This window comes from Octodon degus, unplaced genomic scaffold, assembly GCF_000260255.1.
Source record: "Octodon degus isolate 3935 unplaced genomic scaffold, OctDeg1.0 scaffold00092, whole genome shotgun sequence".
Lineage (NCBI taxonomy): Eukaryota > Metazoa > Chordata > Mammalia > Rodentia > Octodontidae > Octodon > Octodon degus.
The window spans coordinates 4899054-4914123 of NW_004524668.1; the positions used below are offsets into that span (position 1 = coordinate 4899054).

The following is a 15070-nucleotide window of genomic DNA, read 5'->3' on the forward strand; positions in this document are numbered from 1 at the left end:
TCTCTCTCTCTCTCTCTCTCTCTCTCTCTCTCTCTCTCTCTCTCATTCTTTATTTCTCAAACAAGAAACAAGTCTTTTGTTTTAGGAAAAACCGAAATGTACATAATTTGAAGAGCAATTTAAAAAAGGAATCAATGATAGGCAACAGGGAGCAGATCTTTTGGAAATGGAAAAGGGATTAGAAATGAGAAGAAGGGTGCAGCAGGGAAGGGAAAGTGAGATGAAGTTGTGGCAGGTGCATGGAGCAGCTCCCACGCAGGAATGTATGCAGTATATTTCATAGATGTAGGCTAGCAAAAACTTTAAAATGAAAAATTTTTAAAGGACTGGGATATATAGTAGCTCAGTGCAAAGCCCCTAGGGTACATCCCCAGAAAACCACCTACCCAAAAAAGAGAGTATGTGTATGTCCAACTACCTTGCCCAGGATAACCTTAAATCCTGTGGTTTAAGTGATCCTATTTCATCCTCCAAGCAGATGCTCCACAGGCACACAAAATTCTATACTTTGCTTTTTGTTTTGTTTTTCTTAATGTGACTAATATTGCCTACATCAGCCTACATTTTACTGAGCATTGTTATTTTTAAAAAGCAAAATCCAAACTTCACTGTGATGCCAAATGCCGTAATCCCAGCACTCAGGGAAACTGAGACAGAAAGATCGCATATTCAACCCCATCCGTGGCAACATAATGAGACCCTATCTCCAAACAAAAACCGAAAATGATTGGCATATAGGTTCATTGTGAAGGCCCTTGGCCCAATCTCCAATGCCACAAAGAGATAAAGTAAAACCTTAAATTATAAGAACTGTCTTGGTCTTAGATCTTTCTGGTACCTTTTATGAAGAGTGAAATATTTTAAAGTTATCTTTTGCTGCAGTGGTACTAGGGATTGAATTCAGGACCTTTAAACTTCCCAAGTCCTTTTTATTTTTTATTTTGAGTGTCTTGTTAAATTGCACAACTGGTCTTAAAATTACAGTACTCCTGCCTCTGCCTTCCAGAATGCAAGTGTGCTGGGATCACTGGTGTACAGTAATACCTCAACTGTTCTGTTTCATTTTGTTTTTTTATTTTGTTTTATTTGAGAGACAGACTTACTGGCTCTCTGTATAGTCCAGGCTGATCTCAAACTTGTGATCCTGAGTGTTCAAACTCAGCCTCCTGAGTTGTGGGATTGTCAGAATGTGCTACCACCACACCTGGCTTAAAACTGCCTTAAACACCAGATTTTGGAGCAAGCCTTTATCTACAATTTTAACAGGAAGCCATGCAATGTGTGGAAGAGCTGAATGCCCAGGGCCTGCTACATGTGTTCGTGCGAGTGGGAGTAGAGTCTACCCTAGAGAGGAGCCAGATCACCAGAGATCACATGGGTCAGTTACTGTATCAGCTGGTACAGTCAGGAAAACTCAGCAAACAGGACTTTTTCAAAGGGTGAGTATCCTCCTCAAAAGTGTCACTGGTTACTAGGCTCTTTAGTTAAAAATGAATCTCCTCTAACATGTTGGTATGGTGTAATATATTGATACCATGTTACTTGATATGAATCTCTGAAATCTTCACCAGCTCTTTTACTTAAAGACCTACATGGGGCCGGGGAGATGGCTTAGTGGAATAAGCGCTTCCCTGGCAAGCGCAAGAGGCCTGAGTTCAATCCCTGGTTCCGCAAAAAAAAAAAAAAAAAAGACTTAAAGACCTACATGAGTTTTTTTGTTTTGTTTTTTGAGGTGGCTTCCCTAAGTCGCCCAGGTAAGTCTCAAACTCACCATCCTCCTCCCTCAGCCTTCCTTGCTGCTAGGATTGCAGGCATGGACCACCATACGCAGGTAATGTTCATTAAAGATAAAAGCCTTTCTTTTTGAGAAAAATTCTGGAAAATTGACTTAAAACTGTTCTTGCAATCAACTGTGTTTATTTTGACAAAGAGTTGCTTTTCTTTCTATTTACTCTAACCCAGCAGAAGGATCATAACTTTCAGAGCCAACCAAATAGCTCAGTGGATTAAAGTGTCTGCTTAGGCGCAGGGGCCAGGAGTTCGATCCCTGGGCCTGCTATGCCGGCCCTGCCTCCGGGGTGCACTGAGACAGTGATTGAGACTGGGCATGGTGGTGTATGCCTGTAATCCCAGCACTTGGAAGGCTGTAAACAGGAGGATCACTACGGAGTCTGATCTATGTAGTGAGACCCTATACACCCCATCCTAAAATACAAAAAACAAAACTTTTTTAGTGGTTTAGCCTATTCCAGGTTAGTTTCATTATGACTTTTGTCAGCAGCTTGTTGGTACGATTTAGCTCAATAGTTATATCAACATTTGATCAGGCTGAGGTTTTTCTATTTTTAACTGTTTGTTTTTGTGATACTAGGACTTGAACCTGGGACCTTCATGCTACTCAACATCCCCAGCCCATTTATTTATTTATTTTTTTAAATTTTATTGTATTTGTGTGTGTGTGTGTGTGTGTGTGTGTGTGTGTGTGTGGCCAGCTCAGCCCACCAGAGGGCGGGGCTGGCTGGCATGTGGTGCTGGGGGATTGAACCGCGGTCCCTGTGCTTTGCCAAGCTTGTTCTAAGTAGGTGCTTTAGACCACTGAGCCATCTCACCAGCCCCCATTTATTATTTTTAATATTGAGACAGAGCCTCACTAAGTTTCCCAGACTGGGCTCAAAACTTGAGCTCTTTCTGCCACAGCCTCTCAAAGTACTGGGACTATAGGCATGTACCACTATGCCCATGCTGATTTTTTGTTTTAAATTAATTACGGATTGATTTTTTTTTTTTTTTCAGCACAGGGGATTGGATTCTGAAAGTCTTTTCATTGAACTACATCTCCAGGCTTATTTATTTATTTATTTATTTATTTTTCTTTTGAGATAGATTTAAGTTGTGGACCTGAACTTCTGATCCTCCTGCCTCTGCTTCCCAGAGAGCTGAAATTACAGGTGTGCAGCACCACACAGCTCATGTATTGATGATACACTTTCACCACAGGGGTTGTATGTACCTTACCCACAGAGTCTTACCCTAAGGTTCAAAATCGATCTTTAAGGTGAAATTTGCATATAGTTTTTTAAAAATCTTGATTTCTCTCTATCAAATTTTTATCAGATAAAAACATAAAAGTACATCTGTCACTGACACATATCCACTGTGTAAAGGAACAAGAACTGAAACTTCCTGAGGTCAGGGCCTCAAACTTGAATCTACTATCTCATCCCCATGGGCCTATGCATGCTGGATTGATGGCAGTAAGAATTCCGCCTACTTAAGAACTCTATAGTTTTGTAAAGGATGATGGTGATGCCTTCATGGTACTAGAGAATTTATGCTTGTTCCTAAGGTCATTAAGAAGTGTCTTTTATTAAAAAGCTAGATTTCTCTGAATTACGTGAATGTGGCTAGATTAAGACCATCTCATCCAGTTAACTTCATTAAAAACATGGCCAAAAATTGCTGTGGTTCCTGACCTTTAGGGCCAGGATGACCTCGCAGTTTTATAAGAGAAATCTGCAATTCAGTAACCAATATAAATATTAAGAGCAAATGATTTCACTTTTTACCCAGATATTATCATGTATTTCCCCAGAATATTCTGGAAATGAGAACACTAGGTGACTTTATCATTTTCTCTCTCATAATATTCAGAAATTTATTAATATCTACAAATATTCAAGGAGAAATAGTCTATTTCCACTGGCTATAATTAAACTGATGAAGTAATAGCTTAGTTTGTAGGACTTCTGAGACAGTTGCATTTTCCTGTGTGTGGTTTCCTGAAAAAAAACTGTCACGCCCAGACATAATGACTATAGTCTCATTGCAGTGGTGCTACTGCTGCTCCTTGCGTAGCCAGCATAGCTGCCTATTATTAAACAGTAAATGAGGTTAACACTTCTGTGTCTCTGCAATTATTTCATCACTTTCTATCACTGCTTCCTTCTGTGAGGCAGTGGCTTCAAGTCTACCTTTTGATAATTAGTTAACTCTAACTAAAACTTATAAAATATGTAATGTTTATTCTTAAATCGTTAGATCTCACTATTTAGTGCTCATCTTTTTGTAAGATGGCAGCAAAGGGTTGTTCCTTGTCCTTATCCACCAAGAACCTTCTTACAAGTAGATCAGAATTTCCCAGCCTTATTTTATGTAAGTTCCACATCCAGAAAGCGCATTTCATTGGGACCCCAACACCCAACATCCAAAGATCTGTTTTTCCATAATATAATGGAAGAGCATTGGAAATGAACACCCCTGGGTGCTGCTACTGCTGAGATGCCAACTTGTGAACAGCTGGGAAAGCAGTTTACGCCTAACTTCATAGGCTAGCAGTGACGCTAGAAAGCTGTGATCTACCATCTCTCTTCTGTGCCTTTCAGAATATATAGGCTACAGTGTAGTAAAGGAACAAGGAGGAATTAAGTTAAAAATAGCCTTTATAGATAAGGTTTAGGTTCTGTCTTGGTTACTCTTTTCTCATTGCTGAGACAAAATACCTGATGCCCAAAATTAAGGAAGGAAAGCTTTATTTAGCTCAGTTTGTGGAGTTTTCAGTCCGCGCTTGGGCAGCTCCCAGACTGAGTGGCACATGGCAGAATGCAACAGTTCTTGATGGTAGAAAGCAGCAAAAGCAACAAGAGCAAAAGGGAGAAGCAGCAGCAGAGAGCAAGCCTCTTTCGTTCCTTTATACAGATTACTCACCCCAGGGTGGGTGTAGGACTCAACACCCGTAATCCCAGCATAGGACCACAAGTCAAGCATAAACCTAGAAGCCCACTCCATGACTGCAGGAGGCTTTGGGGGACAGCTAGACACAAACCAGAACAGGTTCTTTGGAGTTTTCCTCTAAGGTGCTGTATCAGCTGTGAGCCGAAATAGTTTTGTGTATAAAACCTCCACAAAGATGACATTAAGCCATCTTTTGGAATTATCAGGACTTGCTTTTATGTATTTCATGACACAAATTAAGTAGGCAGGTGCATTATTGTATGTGTAGATATATTTCAGACATCACTCAGTTATTTTTATTATGATTTTAGAGAATTTATTTATTTTTATTTATTTATTTTGGCAGAACCAGGGATTGAACTCAGACCCTTGCGCTTGCCAGGGAAGCGCTTATTCCACTGAGCCATCTCCTAGAGAATTTTTTTAAAAGTCTTTTAAAGTACTTTAGTGGTATTCATTATATATCATAGAATCAGAATGACTTTAAAAGTGTAATGAATAAATAAAAACCAAAAGTAGTAAAAATTGGAGTTCATAATACCCTCAAAATATTTACTGTAAGGCCAGCCAAATAGCTCAGTGGATTAAAGCGCCTGCAAGCAGGCGCAGGGGCCGGGGTTCGATTCCTGGGCCTGCCATGCTGGCCCCACCCCCAGGGTACGCTGAGACAGTGATTGAGACTGGGCAGGGTGGCGCATGCCTGTAATCCCAGCTCTTGGGAGACTGTAAACAGGCGGATCATTACGAGTCCAATCTAGTAGTGAGACCCTGGACACCCTGTAGACCCTTCCCTAAAATGAAAAGAAAAAAAAAATTTTGCTGTGCAGGGAACTTGTTACATTAATATATATTTGACTGTGGGAAGTGTTTTTTGGAGAGGAAATTCTTACCTTCTCCTTGACTACTTTTCTGGAACTTTTATTTCTCTGCCAATTCTATGGGAAAAGACCATAGATATGCGTACTGAGTGTCAAGTGCAGAATTGCAGGGGTACTAGTTAACAGCAAAGACTTTGGGTACAATTTTCATGTAAGTTGTCTTTTTGTCATAATCCTATGATGATGATACTAAAGTATGAGAAGGTTATCTTTTAATATTTTTAAGGGGCAGGCCCCCAAATAGCAGAAGGATTTTTTTTTTTTTTTTTTGGCAGTCTTAAGATGCCTTGGGGGCATCTCTGGTTTCCTTTGGAGAGACTGGGTTTGAATCAGAGCATCTTGAGCCTGACTGCTTTGTTTAAGCAGGCACTGAAACAGCTGTGCTAATGGGCAGGCCCCCTGCTTTTTTGTTTTTGAGACAGGATCTCACTACATAGTTCAGGCTGGACTTGAACTCAATATGTAGCCCAAGCAGGCCTTGAACTAAAGATGATCCTCCTGCCTCTACCATCCCAGTGCTGGTATTACAGGCATCTACCACCACACCTGGCATTATAGTTTTAGTCTTTTGAAGAATCTCCATACTATTTTCCATAATGCATATGTTGATTTACTTTTCTACCATTAATTATATGAGTTCGCGTTTCTTTGTATCTTCACTAGCCTTTATCTTTTTAAAATATATTTTATTAGTGCTTATTATCTTTATAATGAATACCATACCAGTTACTGTTTACTAGAGAAATAGATATTAAACAAGATACACAAATACGTAAGGATTTACAGGCCAGAAATAAAGTTCAGTGGCACAGTGCTTGCCTGGCGAGTGGTTCTGAGTTCTGTTCCCAGTATACACACACAGACACTACCTCCTCAAAAAAAAAAAAAAAAAAAACAAGATTGGCTTGTTCCATGTTATGCCTAAGATGTTTGATATTCAGACAGATAGTGAGGTTAAGCTCAACAGCCTAGGTTGTATGGTAATAACAATAAGCTTCTCTTCTGGAGGGTTAACAACCTAAGTTTGCAGACCAAAATTAGAGAAAAAGGGCTGCAAGAAAAGCCAACATTTTGGCCCTAGCCTTCCAAGGTCAATTAAGACTCAGGACATATGAGAACTTGTACTGTAACATCATGTAACTCGGTAGTGTCCCAAATTTTCTGATCAAGGAGATTATGGGGCCAAAGAGGAAAGTGATCGATGATGTAGAGTGTGCCTAAGGAGAGTCACATGGAGAGAAAACATTCTCTGAGGCTTTCACAGAGAGCACATTGGCCAAGCAATGGCTGTGACTCATCCTCATGGCTGACACTGACAAAGGATCTACAATCTGAGGTACAGGGTCTCAGGAAAAATCCTGAGGGATTTGACTGACCTTATCAGATCCAAAAGCTACAACTCTTGTTGCCTAGGTCTTGCTTTATCTTGGTCTTAACCATCCAGCAGAAAAGTATAAAAACAAAGTATAAGAAGTAAAGCCATGGTGTTATGTTGAGCTGTAGGGGACTCGGGTCAACAATTTGTGACACTGCAAGTCAAGAGGAAGACCCAATACTATTATGGATTCCTGGACTCTTTTAGAATATTTTGCTGAGTTAACACACCTATAATATTCAAATGACGGAACTAAACAAAAAAAGGGATACAGATGAATGTCCATTTTGTAGAGTGTGCCTACACACTTTGTATTCAAAATGGTTAGGATAGACATATAGTTACATTCTTTCAATGAATAGAGGGATTTGTTGTAATAGTGTTTGTAAATAGGATACCATGTCTGCATCTTGTACAGCAAATAACCACTAGGAAGAGAGTATGCAATGTGTTAATTATTGAAACTGTCCTACCAATTTGATTTGAAACTGTCTCATTGCTATTTGTCGCTCAATAGAATTATAGAAAAAAAATAAAAATAAAAAGATTGGCTTAAAAGTGCCAGTCACACAGTCAGATGTGGAAGAGTGTAGAGGGTTTGTCTGCACACTGGAGACCAAGGATCCAGTGAAAGCTCTCGAGCTGTTTGCTATGTCCCATGCAAGTCTGTAGCAGAAAGCCAGTGGGTCTTTGATAGATGTCTGAAGAGTCTGTGCCAGAAATTGGGAGATGGACATCCAAGGTACAGATTAAAACTGGAACTTCTCCAAAGAAACAGAAGCAGATCTACAAATCCATCCTTTGTTTCTCTTTTCTAGGCAACAAACTGCTCTTGGGTGGCTTTTCTATCCCCTAGTGTGTAGAATTCCTAGCCAACGTAATCGAACTTCTCTTACTCAAATTCACACAATCAGCCGTTACAATCCACTTCTTGTCAATTTGACAAGACACATTTTTTACTGGTCTCCAGATACAAAGGCGAGCTCATAATTATACCTAAAATGCTGGCTGTGGTAGCACATGTCTGTGATCCCCTCACTGGGGAGGCTGAGGCAAGAGGATTGCCACGAGTTCAAGAAAGCTGCATAAGCAAGTTCAGTGCCAGCATGCAGAACATAGAAAATAATAATAATAATTACACCTAACATGTTGTAAGTATCCTGTGTATGAACAAAAACACACTGATTCCCTCCCCAGAATAGAAGGCAAGTTTTCTTTGGTTGATATACTTAATATTTCATAACCTGAATATGATAACGTAAGTTTAACAGTCCTTAAGAATCAGTATTGGGCTGGGGAGATAGGTTGGTGGTCTAAATGCCTGCCTATCAAGTGCAAGGACCTGGGTTCAATCCCCAGTACCACATACCATGCTGGCACCTTGAGACACAACTGTGTTGGCAACCGAAACTGGGCATGGTGGCGCACACCTGTAATCCCAGCGCTGGAGAGGCTGAGACAAGAGGATCACTATGAGTCCAAGCTGCATAGCAAGACCTTGTACCAAATAATAAAATAAGCAAATAATAAACAAATGATCAATATTGAGTCTATCAACATTTTATTACATTACATATTAGGAGAAAACTATTGCAATCCTCATTTTTTTAAAGATTTATTTGGTACAGAGCCTCACTGCACAGCTCAGACTCATAGTGATCCTCCTGTCTCAGCCTCCCCAGTGCTGACAATCCTCTTTTCTAGGGTTGTAGCTATGTCAGTAAGGATGAAGCACAGTGCCTTCCTTGATGGAAATTGTCCAATATATCCAATATAATCAACCGGCACCAGATCACAGGCTGATAATCCCAGGGAATAGTGTCATATCAGGGACTCAGTGTTAGAGCAGTGGCTGTAACCAGATCAGCCTTGGTGAGTGAAAGTCCACGTTGCTGAGCTCATTTAATTTACTTGTACCCTCTGGACCCATTCTGGCTCAGTCACATATATACCATTTCCATTTAATGATAGCTGTGTATGAACAATCTGTGACATGGTAGATCAGATAGAACCCAGGCCATAATAGGCAATTCAGATTGCATGATGACCTCATATTCCCATGGTCAAGCATTCATTTTCCATTAAGGCTCAGTAGCAGGCCAAGAGCTATTTTTCAAAGGGAGAATAGTTGTCTGCAAATGATAGCAGAGCCCTACTCCAAAATCCTAAAGGCCTCCTCTACAGTTCACCTTTTGTGGCCTGACAGAGACCCCAAACAGCGTCCCTCCCTGCCACTGACCACTGGACTAAGTGCCATCGGATCTGCTAGGTCGCATGGCTCCAGTGGCAGAGCACCCTGCACAGCGACCTGGACCTATTGTGGAGCCTTTTCTTATTCTGGGTCCCACTCAAAGCTAGCAGCTTTGGAGTCACTCAGTGAATGGACAGACCATACACCTAAGTGAGGAATATACTGCCTCCAAAACTCAAACAGGCACAGTAGGCATTGTGCTCTTTTGGTTATAGAGAGGGAGCCAGATGCAGCAACTTGTCTTTTTCCTTAGAAGAATTATTTCTATCTGCATGCCCCATATCATACCACTGGGGAGGATGGGCCTTAAATTTTTGTTGGATTAATTTCCCATCAAAGTCTCAGATGTTTTGCTAACAAATCCAGAGTGATTGCTATCTCCTCAGTTGGCCCAGTCATCATAACACATCAGTGTAATGGACCAGTATAATACCTTGTGAGAGAGGTGATCAAGATCCCTGCAAACTAAGTTGTGGCACAGGGTCAGAGGATTAATATAACCCTAAAGTAGGACAGTGAAGGAGCATTGCTGGCCTTGCCAGCTGAAGCAGATTATTATTGATGGTCCTTATGAGTAGGTATGGAGAAGGCTGCATTTGCCAAATCAATAGCTGTATACCAAGTCGATGCGTTAATCTGTTCATGCAAGGAGACCACATCTGGCATGAAGGCTGCAATTGGAGTCATCCCTTAATTTAGTTTACAGTAATCTACTATCCTTTTCCAAGACTAATCCATCTTCCCTATGGGCCAAATGGGAGAATTAAATGGAGCTAGAATGGGGACCCCCTGCGTCCTTTAAGCCCTTGATGGTGGCACTAATCTCTGCAGTCTCTCCAGTTATGAGATACTGCTTTTGGTGTACTATTTTACCAGGCAGAGGCAACTCTTATGGCTTCCATTTGGCCATGATAAACTTATTACAGAATTATAAGTAGGGAACAAATACCTTAGAGAACAAATGTGAGGATTCTGCCGGGTACTAAGTATATCCATCCAAATTATGCATTCTGCTACAGGGAAAATTACTACAGGATGGACTCAGGGACATACTGGACCCACTGTGAGGCAGACCTTTGCTAAAACTGCACTGATCACCTGACCTCCACAGCTCCCTACTCTTGACTAGAGGGCCAGTAAGAGAATCAGTGTTAGTTCAGAACCAATATCCAGTAGTGCCAGAAGTGTCTGATCATTTCCCTTTCCCCGCCAGACAGTCACTAGGCTGAAAGGCCACTGTGAAAGGATAGGGAAAGGATTAAATTTTTGGTGCATCAGTATCCTTCCTTTAGGGGTCCTAACCTCTCCTCATTCAAGGGGTTGTGGGCCTATAAACTGGCTCAAATCTAGCAACTGATTGAGGGGCCATGATTCCCTGTTACTACAGTTTGAATTCAGTTTCTATTATTTTGTTCTCAAATTTTTTCAATTACATGAACTAGCAAAAATTTTGTAGGGGGCCAGGGAGATAGCTCAGTAGAATAAGCATTTGCCTGGCAAGTGCAAGATCCTAAATTCAATCCCCGGTACCAGAAGAAAAAAAAAATTGTAGGCTTCCCATCTATTTTATTTCTGGGAACACGATGGCTGATTAGCCAGTGCTATAAGTCTACATGTTAGACCATTTTGGTCATTGTTGTGCTTCTGCTGTCCATTAGGATATGCACATCACATACATCCTTCCTCTGGCACTTAAGTACTACTGCTTGACCTCTGCCACCACAGGATCCAGTCAAACCCCTTGCCTTCAAATTTCTCAGTTTAGTAACCACAGTCCCCACTGTAAAATATGGCACTCAGAGAAGAATGGTGACAGGGCTCTTCAAGGGAGTGTTCCCCTTCACAAATCTGTTTCTCAAAGCTTTATTTTTATTATTTTTTGGGGGGAGGAGGGTCTACAGGGTGTTCATGGTCTCACTACTAGATCAGATTCGTAGTGATCCACCTGTTTACATACTCCCAAAAGGTGGGACTACCAGCATATGCCACCATGCCCAGTCTCAATTGCTGTCTCAGCGTGCCCTGGGTATGGGGCAGAATGGCAGGCCCAGGTGTCAAACCCCTGGCCCTTGCACCAGCTTACAGGCACTTTAATCCATTGAGCTATTTGGCTGGCTGTTCAAAGCTTTAGTTAAATGTATATTTTCTGGATCATCCCAGTGTGGAGGATTAGGTTTAATATGAGGCACTCCATCATTCCCATTTCCCTCATCAACAGTAAAGCATATACGGTATGAGGCATCTCTAACTCATTCACAGTGGGCCATCTTTTGATCCATACTTCTGCCAACCAGCTGAATAAACTATTACCACCTTTGTTTACTCCATGAGCTGGATTAAATTGAGAATCCCTACCTAAATGGCCTGTATTAACAAACTTAGCCTGATCCAGGTGTATATTCTTGTCACCATTTATCCCACTGTAAAACATCCCTACATTTGCTTATTAGGCCTCTGCGTATAAGAGTTAGAAAGACTTCTCTTGAGATGTAAGGAATTTAGTGACTTCTCTCAGGAAGTTCTTTGGGAGAATAGTGGACCTCCTCGTAGGTCACCTTATGTCCTTCACCCTTAGGAGCATTCTGCAATTTGAGCCTGGTTTTTGTTTATTGAAAGAACTATTTCACAGTTTTTTATACTTTGATTGTTTTTGCAGTTGGAATCTAATTCAGAGCCTTGCAATTGAAAGGGAAGTGCCCTACCACTAAGCCTCAGACCCAGCAGAATTATAACTTGAAATTTGAATATTTGATTGCCTCCAGCCTTGTTCTTTTGCTTAGGATTGCCTTAGCTATTGTGGGTCTTTTGTGTTTCCACATGCCTTTTAAGATTATATTTTCTAGTTCTGGGAAGACTGTCACTGGAATTTTGATGATGACTGCATTAAATCTATAGCTTATTTTTGGTAATATGGTCATTTTAACAATATTAATTCTGCCAGTCCATGAACATGCCCAATGAGATCTTTCTATCTTCTAGTGCAGTAGCCCTCTTAACAGACTAAGTATCCAAACTGCAACTCAAAATCCACCTTTTTAATCACAAAGTGCCAACACTGCAATTAAACCTGAATACTCAGGTGTTACCTTAGAGAAAACAACTGTTATCCAGTGCCTGGCTGCTAGGGCAACTTGGCTCCACTGCTGCCAGAGGGCTTTGCATGCCTGAGGTTCACCACCACTGTTGTAGTGTCTTCAATTTCTTCCTTCAGTGTTATGTAATTTTCATTGTAAATCTTCTTAGTTAAATTGATTCCTAGGTTTGTATATTTGTTTAGATACCCGGAATGAATTACTTTCCTGATTTCTTTCTCAGCTAATTCATTATTAGTGCATACATAGCAAACCTATTGACTTTAATGTTGAAGTGGGGGTAGGAGGGTATGCTGAGGCTTGAACCCAGAGAGAGTTGAGCTCTAGCACCAGCTTTTGTTTTGTTTTGTTTTGTTTTGTTTTAAATTAAGCTGCCCATGCCCAGGCTGGCCTCAAACCCTCTTGCCTCAATCTCCACAATGTCTAAGATAATAAGCCATTTGCCTTACACACTTGGATATTAATCCCTTATCAAATAGATGTAGGTTCGCAAGTATTTTCTCCCATTCTATGATTTGTCTCTATACTTTGCCATTTGCTTTGTTGTACAGCTTTTTAGTTTGATACAATCCCATTTGTCTGTTTTTGCTTTTATTGCCTATGCCTTTGAATCATGCCCAATAAATTACTGCAAAAACCAGTTGTGGTACATTCCTGTTTTCTCCTGCTAGGTTTACAGTTTCATATTTTCCTGTTTACTTCTTTAATGTATTTTCAGTTGATTTTTAGAGATGCTGAGATAAAGATCCAGTTTCATTCTTCTGCATATAAATAATTCATTTCCCTAACACATTCCCGAAGAGACTGTCTTCCCCATTATATGTGCTTGACTCCTTTGTGGAAAGTTAATTGACCATAAATGCATGGTTTATTTCTAGCATTTTTCTTTTGTTCCATTGTTTGATAGGTCTGTTTCTATGCCAAATTCATGCTATTTTGATTATAATTGCTTTATAACCTACTTGAGATCAGGAAGTGTTAACCCTCTCAACTTTGTTCTTTTGGCCAAGTTTGTTTCAGCATTTTGGAGTATTTTTGTGCTTCTATGAAAGTTGAGGAATTATTTTTCTATTTTGTGAAGAATAACCTTGGATTTTTTTTTTTTTTTTCTTTTTTTTCTTTTTAGTACAGGGTCTACAGCGTCTCACTACACAAATTGGGCTCATAGTGATCCTCCTGTTTTTCAGCCTCGCAAGCACTGGGATTACAGGCGTGTGCCACCATGCCCAGTCTCAATCACCCATCTCAGCATGCTCCTAGGGGTGTGGCCAGCACAGCATGCCAGGGGTTGAACCCTGGTCCCTGTGTCTGCTTAAGGAGGCGCTTTGATCTGCTGAGCTATCTGGCCGGCCCAACCTTGGAATTTTGATAGAGATTAAATTGAATCTGTAGATTATTTCAAGTATATGAATATTTTAACAATTTTAATCTAGTCTGTGAAGTCGAGGTATATTTTCACTTGTTTTCTTCAATTCTTTTTATAAATAATATTAAGTTTTCAGTACACAAATCTTTTGATTCCTTGGTTAAATTAACATCTAAAGTTTTGAGAGGGGTTTGTTTGTTTGTTTGTTTGGAACTGGGAATTGTACTCAGGGCCTTGTGCTTGCCAGGCAGGCGCCATGCCACTGAGCTCTATTACTGGCCTACATCTAAATATTTTTTGTTGTTGCTGTGTTATAAGTGGGATTTTTCCTTAATTTCCTTTTTGTCATTACTACGTAGAAATGCTACTGATGTGTGGTCTAGTTGATGCAGTGATCGCTGTATAACAAAAAGAGGTGGTAGTGCATCTCTTCTTTATTCCAAGCTGGCTTTGAACTCACTATATACTCTGGGCTGGCCTTGAGCTTGTGGTAATCCTCCTTTCTTAGCCTCCCAACTACTACTACTGGGGTTACAGGCATATTGTACCATGCCTGGCATGTGCATTACTTTTTCATTGTGCATGACATGGTTTTGGGTTGTGTAGAGTGCAAAGACAAAGCATGATATAGAACTTCCATACATGTGGGGTTTTCACTTGAAATCACAGAAAAGATTTTATCCTTTCACAGAACTTTTCTATGGAAATCCTGTGTACAGCTTTTAAAAAATAATGTTCTTTTTTCTTTGGATTTGGTTTTGTATTTTGGTTTTGATAATGCTGAGAGTTAAACCCAGAGTCTTGTGCATCTAGACAACGCTGTACCATTAAGCTGCATATATTCTTCCCTTTCCGTGACTTGGAATTATGTGTATGTCTCCTGTAGTTAAGTTCACTTGTTTTTGCACTTTTAATAATGCTATATACAGAAAAATTTAACAAAGTCTTGTTTTCACTTCTAAATGAGTAACTGATTTCCAGTCCAAAGGAGACTGCTGGTATTTTGTATTTGACACCCCTATGTTTTATAATATACTCAATTTTAATTCACATTAAGAACTACTTACACATCATAGCACAAAAGCCTAAAGCCATTAGTGTTTCTTTAGAAGTACAACAGTTATAATGTGTAATAAAAAGGGCCAGTGAGGTAGCTCAGTGGACCAAGCACCTGCTTTGGCAAGCGCAGGGACCAGGGTTCAATCCCCAGTTCTGCATGCCACGCCGGCCCCATCCCCAAGGCACGCTGAGCCTGCGAATGAGTCCAAGCCCGGTGGCGCATGCCTGTAATCCCAGTGCTGGGGAGGCTGAAAACAGGAGGATCACTATGAGTTCAAGCTGCATAGTGAGACCCTGTACCAAGTACAAAAATGAAAA

At 40.5% G+C, this 15070-nt stretch overlaps 1 protein-coding gene across 5 annotated transcripts in view; it reads left to right on the top strand.

Moving 5' to 3' along the window:
* Eif4g3 (eukaryotic translation initiation factor 4 gamma 3) overlaps nucleotides 1-15070 on the top strand; it is a 400120-nt gene that overhangs the window by 362724 nt on the left and 22326 nt on the right. For all 5 annotated transcript variants that reach the window (XM_004637641.2, XM_023722577.1, XM_023722578.1 and 2 more), the window contains one exon: nucleotides 1267-1439. In XM_004637641.2, the coding sequence (XP_004637698.1) occupies nucleotides 1267-1439 (173 nt within the window). The remainder of the gene's footprint in view (nucleotides 1-1266; nucleotides 1440-15070) is intronic.